The following is a 21,936-nucleotide window of genomic DNA, read 5'->3' as shown; positions in this document are numbered from 1 at the left end:
GATTTGGATGGGCTTTGGGATGATAGTGGTGGATTGTCCACCATGAAGACTAAATTTAAGAGTTTCTGCAAGCCTGCTTTGGTGCTTGGAGACTTTAAGCTGATTCATGTAGAAGACCACATGCTTGGAGATCATGAGCAAAGTGCAGTTGTGACTCACTATTCCCAGTTGTGCCAAAAGGCTGGCGTTAAGTACAAAAGCTGTGATGGTGATCTTGTTGGTGTTGTGGAGGATTCACAATTTTATTATTGCAAGAAAGATAAGAGAAGTTTTGCAAAAGGGCTATATGATGATGATGATGGAAGGCTGAGAAATTATGGTTTGGTTGATGCAGTTGTTGACTTTCTCAAAAGCAATTCAAAGTTATATTTTCTGAGTGCTATCCAGGATCAGCTACCCCACCTTTTTGGAGGCTCTTCACCTTGCTCATACCGAGGGCTTCGAGAAATGGTGGCTGTGTATATGTGCCATGTACCCGAGTTCTCAACTTCTCGTCACAAAGGATATTTTGAATATGATCTGCATATTACAAACTTGATTGGGATCATGAGAATAAATGCCCAGAATCTACTTGTTCACATGCATGAGAAGCAAATTGAAGCCAAATCGTCAGCCCTGCATTGTTCTGGTTTCATTAATTCAATTATCAATGTTGGTATTCAAACCATTGTGCCATCATTTAGTCATGCCTGGGATTTTCAAATTCATCAACTTGGGCCACCCTTGCCTACTTCTGGTCATTTTGAGGTGATAAACTTTGCAGAGGGGCTTCTTGCTTTCCTGATCTATTTTTCAATTAGTACCATTGGTTCCAAGATGACAATCATTGCTGCCATAGGTGAAATCTGCAATCAGTTACTACAACCTCAAATATGCAATTCCATATTTACCGCAGATTCTACCAAACTGAGCCCATTTGTGCTTGTTATCTTGGACATTGAGCTGCACAATCAAGAGAGTTTGTCTAGACCATTATTTGGTGCTAATTTGCTTCTAAGTTCTTCTTTGGGTAGTGATGATTTCTTGTCTGCAATGTTCAATTTTTTTCATCACTGGCTTTGCCTTGTTCTTGTCCAAACATTTGCAAAATTAGAAGGCTTGTTGAATCATGTTCTAGAGGCCCCAGGACTTCATGAATGGTTGGTCAGAACTATTGAAATTGGAAATCCTTATGCCTTGCTTTTGGCTCAGAAAATGGGAGAAGAAGTTGATGTTCTGTTTTTTCTCGTGCCGAGGTTGCCTGCTGCTTATATACCAATTTGTTTGTCTTGCAAAGTTGTTCAGTGCATTACTGCTGTGATTGCCGTTCCTGTGATATTGGTTTGTGCTGTGTTTCTAACTGCAGTTTATGTCCGCTACAAGTTACGTGACTGTCGTTGCACAGAAATAGATGATTATTTTCACAAGATTGGTCATCCTGGTATGGTAGTGGAGTTAATAAATGAATCAAAACAGGAGGTTCCTAATTGGCTTATTAATCATGCTCAACAATCGTTGTACTATGGTGGAGGCCAAAGCCAAGGTTATATATGTCTCTTGAATCACAGAATGGAGCTCCTTTGCATGCCACATAGTGAGATAGCCATCTTTTGGATTTGGCTTCCTACACCACCGCTACGTTTAAAGGTTTGGGTACTTAACCGGCATGGTTTGATTGTGATCAAGGCTCAAATGTTAATTGGTGATGCATTCTTGAAAATAGAGCTCATGTTTGATAATGAATCTCACATCATTCCCACGGGGGCAATTGCTATTAGACTTGTTTGTCATTTTGGTGCAGATTTGCAGGTTACCAACTCATATTCACACATGGATCACTCTGAAATGTGTTGGCTGCACACATGGCTCATTTGTTGCTTATTATTCTGTGATTGCAGAAAGAAAGCCCTTCCACTTGCCGGCAAGGGAAAACTCAAAGAAATGGCTGCATTATTCAACTGGTTCTTGTGTGCAAGTTCAGAATTTGGCACTTTGGCCACTCTAAATGCATGGTTGAATGGTAATTTTCTGTTTTTACGTCTTGAGAACAAATTGCAGAAAATGAAATTGGTTCTTGCTGATAAGTTGAAGAAACTGGACACAATTGTGAAAATGATGTTTGTTGACAATTGGGAGAGCTGGAAGTATTTAATAATTGCTGCAGATGTCAAGGCTATTGCTGCAAGGGTCTCATATGGGGGTCTATCCGAACTTGTTGCAAGTGAGTATTTTTCTTGCTTGGTGGGGCCAATTATTGCAGGAGAAATGGGTGTATATGGTTATAAACCCTCAGTTCTAATGGATATGCTTGCGGGTTGGCTACATGTTGCTTTGAGGGACAAAGAATTGATCAAGGCAAATTCTACATATGAGAGTGTGACTGCAGCAAGGGTTCATTTTGATCAGTTCAAAGCATTCATCAGAGGTGTCCATATTTTACTCAGAATCTGAAACTTGAGGACAAGTTTCTGTTAAGGGGGCTGCATTGTTATGAAAATAGGCTTAAATAGGCATACTTGTTCTGAGTAGGGGACTCATTATGTGTCATGTGTTGTGCACGTGTGCAGTGGGTTATATAAACCAGAACTCTGTACTCCTTTCATTATCGATCAATATATCAGAGTTTTCCTTTTGCATTTTTTTCTGCATTTCGTTTCTTCGTTGGGGTCGTACCCTAACATCCACCGTCCAGCAGCCTCAGGCCGTCACGCTGGCGCCTTCCTCTTCATCTCGCCGTCGCCAACAACCTCCTGTCCTTGATCGTCCATGCACTGAACAGAGAAGGAGAATCTCTCCGGTAGCTTCTGCAATTTCAGGCGACTCCGGCCACCGATTGGCTTATATGTGGTATGGAAATTCATCCCCTCGTCATGCTCTACAAGCCTGTGTAATTTTTTTTTAATGTGATCGGGTTTTAATGACTTGGTTTCTAGGTTGCTTCTGCCTCCATCGCGGTTCCTCGACGCTGGCGGCTCTTCCATCACTTCTAGGCTTCGTTTTTGGCTTGACAGTGTCTATAGGCCAAGCACCATGGATCACGCTAGGTTGTAGCACCAGAAATCATCAGTTCATCTTCAAACCAGTTTCGGCAGAGTGTCGGTAAACTGGGTTTGGCTAAAAATGATTCTTGATGGTATAATTAGAACCTCGTTGTCCCTTTTGTGATAGTCGAAACTTGATGAATTGAGTTGGTTGTTTGCCTGAGATTGTTGTTACGCTGTTGACGGGTTGTTGCTTTGGTGGAGTTGAAATTTCAGAAGCTGCGAATTGGTGGACATCAATTTGACAGTGTATTCATAGCCGGGTTACGGGAAGGAGTTGAACTAGAAGGTTGGGTGTTCCACCTACAAGTTGCACCATCGAAGGTAAAAACTTGAAGTTTTGTTCTTTGGTGATTTTGGACAGATTGGATGAGCTGTGGTGTTTCGATTTGAACGGATTGTGATTGTTAAGTGTTGCTATGGAAAATTGTTGGATGATGTTGTTGATGAATCTGGGTTAAGGCTAGTACTCGGTATTGCATTAAATTAGAGTTTTGTTGTTGAAAAATGGTCGAGTGATGATCTTGGGTGTCCTTGGTAGTTTTGGGGCACATCTTGTATAGGCTTTAGGGTGGACTTAGTAAATGGGGTGCATGCACCTAATATATATTTGGTCAATATCGTAATCTCAAGTAAATGTTCCATCATTTGAGTTAATTATCGAACTTGTTGCGATTGGTCAAACGTGGTCAAATTGGTCAATCCTGGTCAAACCAGTAAAGGTTGGTCAAACCTTGGTCAAGTCCTTGTCAAACCAGGAAAATCGTTGAGATTTCGTATAATTGTTCAAAAGATATTAACTATCGAAATGTCGGAATTTAGGACTCCAATTACCTGAGGAACAGAAGGTTCGCAACTTTCGGAGTATGTGAGAAAAAGCATCGGAATCCAGGTAGGGATTCAGGACCCTTATCCGTTACTAATTTTCTTATATATTGTTATTCAAATGATGCATTTTAAGTGGTATGGTTTGGTTACGTTAAAATGCAATGCATACTAACCAAATCGTGAGAGATGTGATGGCTTGAGAGCGAAGGGGGCACTAACTTCCCTGGGTTCGATCCTCTAAACCTCCGGAGGGTTAGCTACACCGGTCAGACAGTGAGCGATAGCAAAGACGACCTGATTCCATATGTGTAGCTAGGTAGCAGACACTCTCGCTACGCTTAAGTGAGCGATAGCAAAGACGACCTGATTCCATATGTGTAGCTAGGTAGCAGACACTCTCGCTACGCTTACCTGGTGATAAACCAAATTGAGGTAAGATCAAGTAGTGGGTCTATGGGATTGGTCATCGGGTAAGATTCAACGCGAATATTCAATTGAGTATCATGCATCGATTTTCGAGACAGAAAGCATTTTTAAGAAAAGTTTGTCGTTCATTTAAATATTTGATTTAAGCATGTTTTCATACTGGAGCTCCAAAAATTTATTTATTTGGTTTCAAACCTAGTCAGGATAGGGTTCTTATTTAACAGCGAGGACGAAAGCTCACCCCTACAACAGTATGGATGCAGGTACTGTGCACTGGTGACAAGACAATAGCGGACGGGGTTGGGTGTGCAGAATAAGTTTGGTAAACTATCGTCTAGAGTTTGATCTAAATTCTTTTCTTGAATTTCGTATTTCAAAATTTGTTGATAATTCTCTTTGTGTCCGATTGGATCGAATTCTCATTTCCTAAAGTTCGTATCTTTCGTGTGTACATTCATTTCAGGTTTCAGACGAACGAAATAAATTCTAGTGATTTAAAGATTTACACCTCAAAAGTATTTGTAGTTTTTGCTGTGTTTTTACAAAAATTGCCTTGCTATAGAGGTCATAATTACATGATCTTTAAAGTTTACATACCGTGATTATATCAGAGTCTCAAGGATACCACGAACACCCCTTGTCGTAGAATATCGTCAGCTAGATCAAATGCCTCTGTTACTGGGGTAGACTGGGAATCTGCAGTCAATAACTTGTCATTTGGAATGACTATCAGTTTGACTACTTAAAGTAACAGATAAACCATATGTTTGCATCAAAATTATGTATGGTGCATATACCTTGAGTGACTTGCCATGAGACTCCATCTACACCCCTTCAATACTTTCAATTACATGAGCCATCTTGATATTTTGATTCAACTACAAAAACATAACAGGGAGACGAATGCATAAATAGAATAACTAGCAATGCAAAAACCAATATTTTACAAAATGATAGACAGTGAATTAGGGTCTGCAACTGAAAAGCCTTGGACCCTCTACGAAGGAAGAAAATGGCAGGAGTAAGTGCCTAAGTGGTAGCTTCATTGGTTCCTTCACTAACACTAACCGCAGCAAGCACAATACACAAAGACCAATTGTAGAAAAGGTTTCATTGTCATTATATTCTAAATTAAATGGACCAAATTAAATTGGCTTAGAACGAGACTTTACATAAATAAACTAAAATAAAATTCTACAATTATGCTCATCCAAATTCCAATACCTACAGCCCATCATTGATTTAGAAATCCTACTGCAGTTATTATTAACCATAACCCACATGCTTCTAGCAGAACATAACTGAATTGCGTCTCGTTCTATATGAAAATAATTATTTCTAGGAATTTAGTTTTAATCAAGAGAAGATTAAGATTCAAATTCACACAAAGGAACATGCAACACCCTAAAACATCCATAAAGTTTAACAGCGATGATTCCGTGCTTAAATCCAAAGGAATTATACCTAGAACAAAATTCAGATGGGGAATGGGAGGAAATAGACATGATCGGCAGTTGTTGGGGTCAGCAAAACGTCGGTGATGGCGCGTTGGCAGCGAAGAAGAAAGAGAGTTTGTTTGGCACTTCCCCTATACAACATGGGAAGATTTTTCAGAAGCTCTGTTCTGCAACCGTCTGTCCGTCACTTCATTGCCCACAAATAAGCTATGGTCAAATGAAAATAAAAGACAAGTAAATAAGTCAACAATTTACAATGTCTCCCTATTGTTTACATTGCACTCCGTGTTTAAATGGACAAAAAATGCATTCTCAAAAAAAAAAAGGACAAAAAATGAGCTACTAGCACAAATGAAAAACAAGGTTGTCTAAAATGCTGGATGAAAGTAATTAATATCTAACAAAATGAAATTGATTTAATTCATGATTTGTACAAGGATTCTATTTTTAAATTTTGCAATAATCTGTTGATTGCATAAAGAAAAAAGAAAAATAAGCTGGTAGTCAAAATCCACTTGGTCTACTAATGTGCGGAACTCGTTCTCATTTTTTTCAATTAGAAAATATTCATTAAAATATAAGACCAAAACAGCACATACATCAGCTTTCAAGGTACAATCTATTATCTGAGGATCAAACAACAACCAAACCTGACAAATACTATTCACCAAACCTAACAAATACCTTATTAAAAAGCAAGCCTTCAAACATGATGCAAATCCGACTACCTAATTCCTAGCCACATGTTACCTAAAAGCCCAAGCACACAATTGTGGTGCAATTAGGGAACATAGAATCAAGAAATCAAAAAACTTCCATCATTGTTTGAAAGCTGAAGAAACCGACTACCAATTAAATTTTTGAAAGCGGAACTCGTTTGCAATAAAAGATTAAGAAAGCAAACAAATAAGCTCTAAGATATATTGAGAAAGCAAATAAATAATGTTAATATGGAAAAGCTCTATATATAGATCACTCACCAAAACAGCTTTTAATTTCTATTTGTTTACTAGCAGGAACTCAAATTTTAATCTGTGTGTAATAAGGCAGAATCACACGGATTTCAGTGCGTGATAGCTTTTACCCACCGTACACGCACAGATTGAGTTATTGTGTGGTTTGGAGGGGGGTAATACTCATCTCACACGGATTATGTTGTCCGTGTGAATATTATACGTGGGCCCCACAATCTTTCTATAAATATAAAATACCATAACAAAATGCAGTCCGTATAAACAACTCTATTTCACATGGAATTCTGTGCCAAATATGTAAACTCTATTTCACATTGATTAATGTGCAGGATACAACTCACACTGATTTCTGTGTCAAAATCTATAACCTTATTGACATGGATTTCCGTGTGAGATCCCTATACCCTAACTCTCACTAATTTCTGTGTGTAAAAGTAACAACATGTTAAAAAAAAAAAATTTCAACTAATTAATTTGCAACCTAAACATAATAATACTTTTATTTTTCTACAATAAATATACTACAAATATTTACAATAAAATGAACAAATCCACAACTCAATCGAAAATATTTAAACTTTATATTCATAGCAAGATATTTTTTACATTTCATACCAAAGTAAATTCTTGGATTACAAAAAACAAGGCTGCTTTCCGGAATACATTGTTATTGAAGGTGGAAATAAATCAGACAAATACACAAATATATGAAACTCCACAATTCACACAAAATTACATAAAGAAAGAAAATCAAAAGTACATATTTCACAATTTTTGTTAATCCGATCAAGGTTGGGCCTTTTCATCCATCCCAGTTGTACATTTGAAGAGATTATTGCCCAAAGCTCCTACTCTGTTCTAGAGGAATGCTTAAAGAGGTTGGCCATTTCCTCATAGTGCTTTACCCCTTGCATGTATCAGCACATATACTGCTTTGGAAAAGATCAATTTATTGCTTTAGAATAGATCAAGTACCTGGTCGACAGCTCTTGCCTTTGTGTATATGCAGAAATCATGGCATTCCAAACAGGAACATTCTTTTACACTACAGAATCAAACAAGTTTCTAGCGCCACATAAATCCCCGTCCCCGGCGTACATTGAAATCAAAGCAGGAACCCTAAAATCATTCGAAAAGCATCCAAACTTGATAGCAAAGCAATGAAGAGACTTACAAGCACGAACACCAGCTACCAATGCTTCCCAATCCAATCCATTTGACGAATAACCAGCTACCAATGCATTTCAAGGAACCAAATCTGGTTGGGGAATTCTACCATGAAAAGGAAAACCCACAACAGTTATAAAAAAGACAAGTAAAAACAAAACAAAAGGGAAAAGATCCTGCAAAACAAAACAGTGTTAAACAAAACAAAAGTGAAGAGAAAAGAACAGAAGCATGTTGGTGCCGGCCAATTTCTTGGGCGGCGGTAGAGGTGGAGGAAGAGACGCCGGCACAGAGAAGAGGGAAGGATGGAGTGGAGGGAGGCGGTGCTTGATAGTGGAAGTGAGCAACGTCGGTGTGTGGGTTGTTGCCGGAAGTCAAGGAGGCTGCGTTAAACTCGTCGGAGGTCGATGAGGTCCGTGATGGTGGAGGTGAGTCACGGTGGTGACCGGAAGTGGGTGTCGAAGGAGAGAGAAAACAAATCTAGTTCCTCTGTCCTCCATTAAACCAAAACAATTTGGAGATGAAAGAGATGGAGGCAGAGAAGAGGAGCTGGGATATGAGAGAGAGGGAGAGCAATGGGCGGAGGAGCAGAGAGAGGGAGAGGCGGAGAAGAGGGTGAGGGAGGGGGCAGTGGGTGGAGGAGATGAGAGAGAGAGAGACAGAGGATAATTCGGAGGAGGCTTTAGATTTTGGTTAAGTGTTTTATTTGGTAATCTGGTTTTAAGCAGCATTGATGCACAAAAATCTGTGTGTTTATAATATTTCATACAAAAATCCGTGTGAAATACATTTACATTTATTACAGATATCTGTGTGAATTTACCTCGGTAACCCAATAGCTATCATCTATTGTCATTTAAATATTTACAACAGCACCCACAGTAATCCGTGGGAATATCCAAATATTGAGCGGGAATAAATTGATTGGCCTGCCCTTATTTTTTGAAACTAAATAATTAGTCATTAGCTTTTATTTTTATTGATAATAATTTTCTTTCAAGTTATTTTGCCACAGAAATCCCTGTGAAATACATATACATTTGCAACTGATATTCGTGTGTATTTACCTCGGTATCCGATAACTGTCATGTTAATTGTTATTCGATTGTTTACACGGAATTATGTCTCTAATAGAGTTTTTCACACGGAATTCTATAGCTAATTGTTCTTTTCACACAGATATTTGTGTGTTATTCATTTCACACAAATATTCGTGTGTTACTCATTTCACATAGATATTCGTGTGTTACTCAATCAAATACTTATCGTAACGGAAATCTGTCCCTCCGTAATTCACATAACAAAAAAAAATTAATGATTTCGAAATAAACTAATTTGTAATACGTACAGAAATCAGTGTGAATTGATTTTCACACAGATATCCGTGCAAAAATATTTTAGCGTTTACACAGACATCTGTTACTGCTGTTTATTCACACTAATTTCCGTTGATATTGTTATTGTATAAATGACTGTGGGGCCCAATTATGCTCTTTTCACATAGATATTTGTGTGTTACTCATTTCACACAGAAATCTGTACCAAATACTTATTGTAACGGAAATCTGTCCCTCCATAATTCACATAACATAAAAAATTAATGATTTCGAAATAAACTAATTTATAATACATACAGAAATCAGTGTGAATTGATTTTCACACAAATATCCGTGTGAAAATGTTTTAGTTTTTACACAGATATCTGTTACTGTTGTTTATGCACACGGATTTCCGTTGATATTGTTATTGTATAAATTATTGTGGGCCTAATTATGCTCATTTCACACGGATTTCTATTAGTATTTATATTTTGCACGGATATCTGTAGCTTTTTACTACAGTAAATCCGTGTGTGTTGTTATTTTGCTAGTAGTGAAACTAGCCTACCAATTATATACGACCCGACGTACTGTAACTTTCATATGAAACTGATTCAGATGAAGAGGATCATTGAAAAGGACTTGCTTCCTGCTGTGGAAGTAGTCAGAAGCAGAGGATGGAAATGACAAGTGGGGGCAGTCCTCGATACCCAAGTTTTCCAATGAAGGACACTCAAAATCAATAGTAGCACTTCCATTGTACAACATGGGAAGATATTGTAAATATAAGTTCTTCAAATTTGGAAGAACGGTCTTCTTGTTGATCAATGATTCCTTCCTTGCTTCGATTACTCTTTCCAAGAAAGGGCATTTGGATACATAAAGGTCTTTCAATTGAAAAAGACACTGAGCTACATCAAATGTGAAGAGGCTTCCCTGGAAGTTGCAATTGTCAATGACCAAATCGTTTAGTGTCTGGAACATTCCACGTGGAGCAGGACCATTACATATGCTTCTTACTGAGCCTAGATCCCATAAATCCATCTCTCTCAGATTTGTTTGATAATGCTCAAAGCCTTCACATCCAAACACATATTCCATTTTAGTAACAGAACAGGATAGTTTTTCCAGATTTGCTAGTTTTTGCAACAATTTTGATGGCAACAGTACATTCCCCAAGTTACGACACCCAACGACCTTCAATAATTTCAAACTGCAGAGAGATCCAGGTGGTAACTCACCAACACATAACTGCTTCAGGTCATTCAGGTAATATAGATACAACTCTCCCAAGTTCTCAAACACAGGCATATCTGGAACACATGTTATTGCATTCATCAATTCTTTCAAGTTCTCACAGCAACCTTTTGCTGAGAGAGTTTTCAGTCCATATAACCTCCCACGGTCATATTCCACAAGAATGTTACTTAGCCCTTTGCAGTCTTCATAACTCAGCCTCTCAGTATTGTTTAACACAGCGTTGACAAACCAATCTGGAAAGGTTCCTATGGTTGTGTCAGTACTATTAAGACTCAAGGATCTACAATTATGACCAGAATCACTAGCTCGAAACTTCTTAAGGTCCATTTGTTTATAACTGTTGCTGCAAATACTAATATCGAAGTAAACCCAATTCGGTTCGACTTCAACACTTTTAGGGATGCAATTTGCATCTGATATGCAAACTTTCAAAATTCTTAAATATGATAAACCTGCTAATTCATCAAAACCAATATTAGTTTCTTCTCCTTCTCCATCAATTTTACTCCCCCAGTCCCAAAATCCACACTGCATGTACAGTTCTTCTAATTTATGCAACTTTGATATCACTTCAGATGGAATTGTGGCAATACGTCCATCAAATTTCCATGTCCGTGGATTAAATTCAGCACTGACATCCAACATCCTTAGATTGGTCAACTTTCCTATTTCTCTTGACAATTCTTTCAGAGCAGTTCCTCTCATACTAAGAATCTCAAGCATGTGAAGTTTTCCGATTACAGAAATGTCAATTATGTTCCAACAGTAATCTAAATACAAAGCTTGAAGGTTGGTTAAGAAACTGATTGATTGGGGTAGTAATGAAATACCAGTGTCGCTAAGATCCAAGACTCTTAATTCATTCTGACTTTGGAGAAAAGATTTTGGGATCTCATTTAGAGAAGCATTGTGTTGCAGTAATAAAATATGGAGATTTGGACATACCAACTCTTGGGGCAGCTTGCAAATCTTGTTCTCCATTAGTGAGATTCCATAGTAGCCTTTATGTGCATCAATCTGTGGCCAATTCTTCAATTCACAGCCAGCTTTCACCAAGAACCGCTGGCCTTCAGATAATGAAATTAAGATTGCCATATCCCGAATGACATCATGCATCCTTACATATCTGTCATCTCTAGCGTCCAAAAGCAAGCTAGAATCTTTAAGGGCCTTCACCACTAAATATGTTGTGGCTCGGGCTTCTAGCAAGTTTGAATCTTGAAACATTCCTTTCCCAAATCCATACTTGAACAAGTATTCAATTGGGATATCATAATCTTCGGGGAACAGGCAGCAAAGCAAGAAGCATGATTTGGAATCATCAGATTTCAAGTAATCATAGCTTAACTTTATGCATTTGAACACATCTCCCTCATCTTCAAGGATGGGAGGTTGAGACTCTTTAAGTCGTCGAGCAGCTTCTTTCCATCCGTCCAAATCTTCCTCTTGAAGGGCCCTCGCAACTGCTATCAAAGCAATCGGTAGACCAGCGCATTCTCTAGCCACCTTACGTGCTACATCATAGAGATTGGATGATTTGTCAAAAGACTTCCTTGCTTCCTTCACAAATAAGCTCCAAGAATCTTCTTCTGATAAGATATTGAGATGTATGTTTGGATGGCAATCCATGGAACGGCAAACACTCAATTTTCTGGTGGTCAGTAGAACTTTGGAATTGCATCTTTGGAGTTCTTTGTGGCTCGGAATTCCTATGCTTGAAGAGTCTATTCTCTTCCAAATGTCATCCAAGATTATGAGGATCCCGGTTCCTCTCATTATCTTCTCCTTCAATTTAATGGCTCTTCCAATTTCTGTCTTCTCCTCCAATTTAAAGCCTAGCAGTTCTGCAAATGTCTCTTGAATTTTCATCAAGTCAGGGTTTTGGGATACGACAGCCATAATCACTTGATTAAAAAGCCTACTTTTTTGGGCTTGTTCTCCAACATATTTCACCATTGTTGTCTTTCCAACACCCCCCATTCCGTAGACTCCAATGGTAGTGGCCTCATCATCTTTTAGCGCATTCATGACCTTATCAATGGCTTGCTTTGTTGCTGCAAATGCTTCAAAACCTCCGATGCACAATTTAAACTCAAGTCCAGTAGGTCGTAATTTATTGCACACAGATTCCTCAATGGCATCCAAAAGTTCTTTTTCAGTTCTGCAAGTAAGCATTATGGGTCAAAAAATCATCGAGAAAATTAATGCTAAATTGAAAAGCACAAGTATTACTGATTAAAAAAAAGTTTCATCATGCTTACTTATAATTCTGTGTGTGCCATCCAGAGAAATTTGCCACTTTTTTTAAAGCATCTCTCCACTGCTGCACCTTCTCTGATCTGTGTTGCCCTGATGTTTCATGCCTAGTAAAAGCATCTCTGAAACTCCTCTTCTGATATCGTACATCAGTAGGATCCACATAATAAAAAAGTGGCAGAATTCTATTGTTGTCTTCTTCCATGCATTCACAAATGTTTCTAAGTTCCTCCAAACACCAAGTGGAAGAGGCATAGTTTTGAGAGAGAACAATAATTGCAAACCTTGATTCTTTAATTGCCGTTAGGAGGGTGGGAGAAATAACATCCCCTACCTGAAGGTCTTGGTCATCCATGAATGTTTTGATTTGTCTTTTTTGCAGTTGATGGTATAAAAAGGATGCAATACTCTTACGAGTGTCTGCACCCCTGAAACTCAAAAACACATCATGCTTCCACCGAGGAGCTGATGATGAAGGAAGAGATGCAGGGGCATCAACATCAACCGGTTCTTGATTATCCTCCGACATTGGCTCAGGCTTTATAACCGTGTAACTTATCAAGTTAATATATAACAAGTAACCTGCAATAAAAATATATCATTCAAAACAACTCCTAGATCAAGCATATTAGAAAAAGAACCCATAATAACCTTTGAACTTACAAGTGATCGATCTATTAAATCAAATGGATTCTGAACTATAGGCCTAAAGCAAAACAGCTTTCTTTCAACATTTAATCGTTTCTTCCAACATTTAATCAACTAAAGCTTTCTTTCAAATTAATATGAAATTGGTGTTACATAAAACCTAGAATATTCCACTGTACAAACCTGAAAAACTGCTCCAATCCAAGCTAGGATCACAGCAAGCCAGCAATGGCAATTTCGTCCTCACCTCACCAGTGATCGAAGAAACGATCGATTATGAGTTAATGACTGTCTCTGCCCAAAAGTAACAATATAATCGGCATATCATGTATTCGAAATCAATCTTATTTTCTCCAAGTTGAATCCATTGAATTGAACAAATTGAAATACATACTTACAATTTCTTTGGAAGAAGACGACTAGAAGAGTAGAAGACGAAGACTTTTTGGAAGAAGAAGACTAGAAGATGAAATACATACTTCCACGCTTTGATGATGAAACATAAAAAGAGTCTCTTCTTGGACAGAAATGGAAGGGTGGGATGAATCCTAATGTGGTTGGACTTGATCTAAGGGTCCGAAATGAGATGGAGGACTAATGAAATCTGATTTTGGGAATGATGTGGAGTTGAGTTTTGATCGGGTTCTAGACGGAGACTTTTTGGAAGAAGAAGACTAGAAGACTAGAAGATGAGACACTGATCTGTCTATAGTCTATACTTCCACGCTTTGCTGATGAAACATAAAAAGTCTCTTCTTGGACATTAAAAGGTTTTACAGTTGTACTAGCATGTGAAAAAATGGAAGGGTAGGATGAGTCCTAATGTGGTTGAACTTGATCTAAGGGTCCGAAATGAGATGGAGGACTAATGAAATCTGATTTTGGGAATGATTTTTTTTTTTTTGTATGACATGAGGTATAAGACTCACATTTGAGCCTACTGCCTATTCCACAGTGGAAAACTGGAAATGATTCATATTCGGGATCTAAATATGAGTCCTTTTGAATACTATTAAGATGAACTCAAATCACTATTCCGGCTAATTTGGACTCAATTTTAAGTCTCAACTTGGAGATCGATCAAATTGGAGATTTTAAGGGTACATGTGATCAAATTAAAAGTATAGGGGCTCAAACCATTTTAGATGTAAAGTTCAGAGAGGTAAAGCGATTTTAGCTCTTTTAAGAGTTCTTTTAAATATTTAAGTACTGTCATGTAAGTTTTAGCAAACGAGATAGGCATGAACATAGTCAATATAAATGCTGCTCACATGTTTTACAAGCTGAATATTCTAGAATTCAAGCTCGGCTTTTCAAGCTTAACATTGAGATTAAGCTCAACTCATTTCTTTCAAGGACACAAGCTAAACAAACTGAAAATGAGCCGAACTCGAATTGTATCTAGTCCATAAGAAAACGAGGGAGGCATGTGCAATGTGAAGACAACGGCAGTGCTTTTTCTGGTCCGATGATGCTGCATTCTTTTTTCTTTTGGCATTTTTGCTTAGATTTTTATTAAATTGGTACTGGACTTTCATCCTGCCATTCAATTTTTTGTTTCAAACTACCAATTTTTCCCTGTAACAATTAGCAAAAAAAAAAAATTTAAATAAGATGAAATAAAATAAAATAAAAATTGAATCACAAAGTGATGAAGTAGTGTTAGCTCAGTGGTTAGAGCACCCACTATCTAAAATGGAAGTCATGGGTTCGAGTCACCATGGGGGTAAGAGTCAAATCCTTTGATCCTCTTTCAAAAAAAAAAAAAAAACTGAATCACAAAGTAGAGAGGCCATCATGAATGGAGAATTGGTGTTGGGGCAAGTATAAACTTCTGGAATGATTGCCGGACTCAGTCTGGTGTACGTGTTACATAAATTTTGCTGACGAGGCCATATCATTGATAATAATGCTACCTCAGTACCTCATATTTGTTGTAGTATACATGAGTCATAGTATAAATGTCTATATCATGTAATAGGTACTTGAGTGTATAAAGACTTGTATGACATGCTTTATCCCAAGAGGCAACAAGCATGGCAGATTTCATCATTGCAGCCCCATGTGTAGTAGCAGCTGTAAATCAAGTAGTCACAAAATTGGTTTTCTCTTTGAGCATTCACACTACAAATGTACTCCTATAAATACACTTTTTTTGGAGATGAATAACACACTTGAATCTCCATTCTCTCTGCAACATTACTCTCTCTCTCTCTCTGTTAATTTATGCTTGTCCTTAAACACGTTATCAGCACGAGCTCCTATCCCTTGCTAGCCATACCTTGCGCTGCCCCTGCGCTCGTCCCTGTGCAGATCAGCCTTTTTGAACGCCCCGAAACATCTTGTTCAGGACCTCTGATTAAAATATTTTCTTCATCAAAGTTGTTCATCTCTGTATCTTCTATATGACCTCAAAATTTCATCCCTGTTAAAGTCGTTTTGAGACCTGTACACCATCCGAAGTGGGAGCTGTTCATCACGCTCATTCCTGTGCAGATCAGCCTGCTTGCACGCCGAGCAACGTCCTTTTCGGGACATCTAATCAAAATCCTTTCTTCATCAAAGTTTTTCATCTATGTCTCTTATATCTGATCTCAAAATTTCAGCCATGTTGGAGTTGTTTTGAGACCTGTACACCATTTGAAATGGGATCTGTTCAGTTTCAACAAGTAAGTTTTAAATATTAAAGTTCCTGTTTTTGAGTTTGTATTCCTTTTCTCTTCTTTTCAGGGACTTGTAATCAAAAAGCGGAATTATAGAAATTCACGCTAAACGAACTAAGAGCGTTCGTAATCTATGAACTAAGAGTGTTCATAATATTCGGACTAAGAGCGTCCGCAAGTATCAATTTATCGACTAAAAGCGGAATCGTGGGGATTCACGCTAAACGAACTAAGAGCGTTCATAATCAATGAACTAAGAGTGTTCATAATATTCGGACTAAGAGCGTCCGCAAACATCATTGTTTTGGTCTAATCCAAATATTCTTGGAAATTGATTTCTTGGTAGCATAGCTCGGAAATCTTATTATTTTAGTTTTCGTGGAAGTTTAAACTCGAAAACCAATATATCTTCTCTTCTTATTTTTCAGGATGTCGAATGAACCTAGACTCGACTTTCCAATGCTTGACTCAACAGGCTCAGAATACCATGGCTGGGTAACCGACGTTGAGAACCATCTCACTGCGAGAGGGATATTGCCCATAATCCAGGCACCTGACCAGGGCCTTGTGTTCTAACGAACACCCACAAAGTATGCTCAAGCACTTATCTTGATGTGACGCCATATGGACAAGGCACTCAGATTGGAGTACATGTCAATCAAAGATGCAAGCAACCTATGGGTAGCGCTAGAAGAGCGCCTTGGCAATATCCAAGATTCCCTCCTCCCTGACTTGAAGATTCAGTGGAACAATATATGCTTCTCCGACTTCAAGTCTGTTGCTGAATACAATTCAGAAGCTCTTCGCCTCAAAGCTATGTTGAGGTTCTGTGAAAAACCTCTCACAAAAGAAGAACTAATTGAGAAAACTCTCTTCACCTTCCCCGTCGCAGCACTTGTGATGTCAAAGCAATATCGCACTAAAGTCAATGCTGGATGAATTACGAGGTTTAATGAGTTCATCAATATTATGTCGGTAGCTGAAAAGCACGACAACATCCTCATAAAGAATTATAATTCAAGACCCATTGGAACCAACAGCGTTCGTGAGGCGAATTATAATGCACCCAAAAGAGGGCGCAAGGAGCGGTACCCTAATAACAGGGGACATGAAGGACGAATGAGTCCATATAACCGCCCCAATAAAGAAGGAAACCGCAACTTTAGAGCGGACACACGTGGTGGCAACTCCACATGTGGGAGAGGTGGATATGGCAAAACCATGGGCCGTCAAGGTAGCACCATGGGCCGTGGAGGTCGCACCATGAGACGTGGTAGTAGCAGTAACCCCCCCTAGGGAATATCCACAACGTGCACAACCTGCACCTCAAATAAAGGGAGGTAACCACAATGACATGTGTCATCGATGTGGATCAATTGAGCATTGGTTCAAGCAATGCCATGCAAGTACCCAACTAGCTGCAAGCTACAAGGAGTATAGGCAATTGAAAGAGCAAGAAACCAATCTTGCTGAAGATGAAGATATCAATCTTGCTGAAGATGAAGATGGTGAAGATATCACTCTCACCACTGAGGACTTCAAAGCTGCAAATAAAGAGCACGAGGATGCCGCAGACTTTGATTAGAATAGTCCTTTCTATTTTCCAATAAAATGGCAAATGTGCCTTAGTCAATAAATGACAATTGTATTAACTCTTTCTCATGTGGCGCATCAAATGAAGTATGATGTCTAGGAAAGTAATTAAGATCGGGGTACTTAAGCGAGCCTCGCTCCACCAACATCTCTCTCTACTTTTCGGGTCATATTTCATTGGAGTTACCAAACGAATTGAGTAAAACTACAATTTGTCTAAAGTTTGATTTTATTATGGAATAGAGTTTGGAAACCTTGATGTAATCATTGGCTATTTTCCTTATTAATAAAGTGTTGCATTATTATTCAATGTCATGGACATGTGTTAAATTCTGAACTTTATTATTTGAAAGATATAAAGAGCCAATGGTTTTCATGTGGAAACACATTGTGAGAATGGATAAGAATTCCTTTGCATTACCTCTAATGACTACGGACATAAACGAGTATTAGAGAAACTTATGTATCGCTCAAGTGGGTTGTATGCAACCACTATTCGAGTCATTGAATCAAACCATGTCATAAGAGATGACTTATGGGATTCTGACACATATAGGCTTTGGCAAAACCGTTTGGGATATCCAGGTCGTGATATGATGTTCCGTATATTAAAGACTTCACGGACATCCATTCCTCAAAACGAAAAGAAGTACGAACCAAAGATTGGTCCAAAGAGTTACTTCGTTTTGCAAAGCTTGCTCTTTAGCAAAGATAGGATTGAGACCATCCTATGCAAAGGACACTAAAAGAAATATATACCATCCTTGCAAAGAATCCAAGGTGATATTTGTGGACCTATTCAACCAACTTGCGGACGTTTAAATATCTCATGATGTTGGTTGACACGCAAACACACTGATCACCTGTTGTGCCATTATCCACTTGTAAAAGCTACGTATGCTATACTCCTAGCACAAATCATATGACAACGGGCTTACCCCCTGTCATCCTTAGGTCAATTGGGTTTGCCTATGCTAGAGAGTTTACATCGAAGACTTTCGATGGTTATTGCAAAGGGACTGACGTTGGACATCACATTCCCATATACACGCCCAAAAGGTCTCGCGGACATAACTACGATGGTAGTTCGGACATTGGTGATGCGCACCAATATCCTTATATCCGCCTGGGGTGATGCAATATCGCATACAACTATGCTAATTTCTCTATGACCTACCGCCACTCAATGTATATCTGCGTTACAGCTAGTGACTGGGTACAAATATTTTGTACTTACGCACATTCGAGTGAGCCATTTATATGCCAATTGCGCTGCCACAACGCCTATGGTAGGTCCTTACAAATAAGTGAGCAACTTAGTTGGATTTGGGACTCCAACAATCGTCCGCCACTTAATGCCCTTGCAAAGGCGATCTCTTTCCCGTTTGATTTACGGATTTCACTTTGATGAGACAGTCTTCCCATCGTTAGAAGGAGATAAGAACAAGAATGTTCAGCAGGAATGACAGGAATTGTCGTGGTCTGTCTCCACTATGTCTCATCTCGATCCCTATTAAAGCTAGTGACGAGATCATACACATTTGCTGCAAAAATGCCTTCAAGGAAAGACGTCACTACAAAAGGACTTAGCGCCACCCTACACAGAGGTAGGCAAGGCGCCAACGCCATAGAAAGTGGCACTCTGGCGTTACAGGCCATGGCCCCAGCTAAGATGTGTGGGAAGCCCGTGGATTCGAAGGATACTTTGGCACAATCCTTGGATCATTGACACTCAACATCCGTCTTATAAGTATCTTCCGGATTATGGTTATCGTTGGGGGACGCCTCAACGTCAGAACCTATTTCTGAGAATATAGAGCTCTATAAAAATTACACTAGTGTACATAAGACGTGGAATAGAAACTCCTTCATAATTGATGATGTAGTTGCGCATGAGTTTGTTGAGACTGATCATATCGAACCACGCTCCGTTGAAGCATGAATACCAACGTAGAGAAATTTGGCCTAAATGGAAAGATGCGATCCAGGTTAAGGTGGATTCTCTAACGAAGAGGAAGGTCTTTTGAGCCAGTGAAGCCAACACCTCCTTACATAAAACCTATTGACTAATGGGTCTTCGTTAGAAAGCGTGTTGAGAAAAAGAGATGGCAATCTAGCCTTATGGCGCAAGGCTTCTCACAAAAACGCCCTGGAATTGACTACGATGAGATATATTCTCTCGTAATGGATGTCATTGCACTCCACTATCCTGTCAGTTTGGTAGTTTCCAAATAACTGAACATGCAGCTTATAAAAGTGGTCACTACGTATCTCTATGGGGATCTAGATACGGAATATACATAAAAAGTTCATGGTGAACTTTATTTACCCAAATCAAGTGACTCTAGACCACGGAGCACGTTTGCAATAAAGTTGAAACACTCACTAAAGTGACTACTTGATTGGGAAGGGATATGCCCGCGCGTTTCCATAACAAGTTTTTCGGATTCTATCGCGGTTTTCATGTTGGACATGATCTTCATTAGAAGCCCTTAAAGTGTTAAGGGAAACCGTTGAACACTTAAAATCCGAGTTTGAGATGAAGGATTTTTTTTTGGGGGGGGGGGGGAGGGGGGGGGACACGATTATGCCTCAGTTTGGAACTTGAGCACCGTGTTGATAGATGCTTAGGCATTTTAACAAAGGTCAAGCCTTCAAGCACCCCATAATCATTCATAGTCTTGATCCTGAAAATGATCTTCTCTGTCTGAAGGATGATCAGACGAAGATGTGCTAGATGCATAACTGCGAATATGCGCATTATTGTACTTAGCTCAATGCACAAGATTGGACATCTCATTTTGACATAAACTTGTTAGCTAAAGGTATAGCTCTGCGCCAACGCGACGCTATTGGATTGGTGTAAAAGATATCTTTCGATACTTGAGATGTACGATCGATATGGGCTTATTCTATCCCTATAAAAAGATGATGGATTTAGATCCATCACACACCAGAAACGCCGCCAAACACTAGCCTGCGTTTTCTATCCCTACCCCAAAACGACATAAGTGTTTTGGAAGGTTTTACTTATATTGGGTATCTCTTGACCCATACAAAAGTCTTCCCAGACTGGTAAGTGTTCACCTTGAGTAAGACCGCGATATCTTGAAGATCTACATAATAGACCTTAGTCACTATATCTTCGAACAATGCAGAGATTATTGCTCTTCACGAAGTGGTTCGTGAATGTATATGGATTGGATCCATAGTTACGCATGTTCGAACAGTTGTGGTTTGAAGTCTACCACAGATGAGCCTACAAGCATTTAGGATAATGCTGCTTGTTTTGAAACAAATGAAGCAAGGCTGCATCAAAAGCGACAACACCAATCATAAATCAGCAACAACAGACTCTCCTCAAAAGATCAATCAGAGGGGGAGATGTCTACATATATGATCTCGAAACGTGAAGAGTGTGTTGTGCTCTTTTTCCCTTTCGACCGAGGTTATTTTTGTCCCACAGGGTTTTTATTACTCCGCAAGGTTTTTAATGAGGCAACGAGAGCACCACGTTTGGGAGACACAAGGAGGAGTCTAAATCAGGGGGAGTATCCAGAAACATACTCCACACTCAACGTGCGTTGTGCTCTTTTTCTCCTTCGACCAAGGTTGACAGGACCCGCCCCGAATTTCCCCCTGAAATCCGAAGTGGCCCTGCGGGGCCCACCTTAGAAGAAATTCTACCAAAAAAATTTGGCAGAACTTCCCCTAAAATGGACTACCCAAAACCTGTTGAAAGACACAAAGTGCTTCAAACAAACCAACCTTATACTCTTGGAGCCACCTGCTCCTCAAATCACAACTTCAATTTCTCAAATAACAGTCTCAACCCAAATACAATATTAATCCCACAGCTTATCAGAGCAATATTAATCTATTAGGTATCACAGAAAACAGAAATAGAATGAGTACGCGGAAGCAATGCTGTTGGCATGCCTCGACTCCATGTACGCCCGACCTCAACTAATCTAACCTGCAAACTGGGTATTTGAAACCGAAGGGCCCAGGGGAAAGTACATAAAAACATTAGTGTGAGTGGACAAAAATAAATAATTGTAAAAACAGAAGAGTGTATACTTTCCCACATTTATCTCTTTAAAAACCCGATGCATGCAGTAATTTAAAGAAACACAACTTTAGTTCAGCTCAAGTAGGGGTCGTCAACGGGCAGGGCCCATTTATAGCGGGCTTGAGCCGGGCCGGGCCGGGCCTTGCTATATTTTTAAATAATTGCGGACCGGGCCGGGCCGGGCTTTATTAAAAATCAAAGGATCCAAGCCCGTCCATATAAAGCCGGCCTTGCGGGCTTTTTCGGGCCGGGC

General features: G+C 39.1%; 1 protein-coding gene across 2 annotated transcripts; it reads right to left on the bottom strand.

Annotated features, from left to right (window-relative positions):
* Positions 1-9,740: 9,740 nt before the first annotated feature.
* Positions 9,741-14,002, bottom strand: LOC112171257 (probable disease resistance protein At4g27220). 2 transcript variants are annotated; one of them, XM_040507947.1, is made up of 4 exons: positions 13,750-14,002; positions 13,539-13,649; positions 12,713-13,289; positions 9,741-12,612 (listed from the first exon to the last, which is right to left on the bottom strand). In XM_040507947.1, the coding sequence occupies exons 3-4, from the start codon at positions 13,234-13,236 to the stop codon at positions 9,756-9,758; spliced, it is 3,381 nt and encodes a 1,126-aa protein (XP_040363881.1). In that variant the 5' UTR covers positions 13,237-13,289; positions 13,539-13,649; positions 13,750-14,002; the 3' UTR covers positions 9,741-9,755. The 2 variants fall into 2 exon arrangements, with proteins under 2 accessions (XP_040363881.1, XP_024164236.1); XM_024308468.2 differs by having other exon boundaries at positions 13,754-14,002.
* Between the last annotated feature and the right edge of the window lie 7,934 nt (positions 14,003-21,936).

This window comes from Rosa chinensis, chromosome 6 (genome assembly GCF_002994745.2).
Source record: "Rosa chinensis cultivar Old Blush chromosome 6, RchiOBHm-V2, whole genome shotgun sequence".
NCBI classification, from domain to species: Eukaryota; Viridiplantae; Streptophyta; class Magnoliopsida; order Rosales; family Rosaceae; genus Rosa; species Rosa chinensis.
The sequence above is the reverse complement of the archived record's forward strand: the minus strand, read 5'-3'. Positions and strand labels throughout refer to the sequence as shown.

Bases quoted from the DNA above. Each gene is read 5' to 3' on its own strand.
- LOC112171257 (XM_040507947.1), bottom strand. From the start codon at position 13,236: ATGTCGGAGGATAATCAAGAACCGGTTGATGTTGATGCCCCTGCATCT. The intron at 12,613-12,712 runs GTAAGCATGATG...GCTTACTTGCAG, and splicing joins TGGCACACACAGAATTATAA to AACTGAAAAAGAACTTTTGG.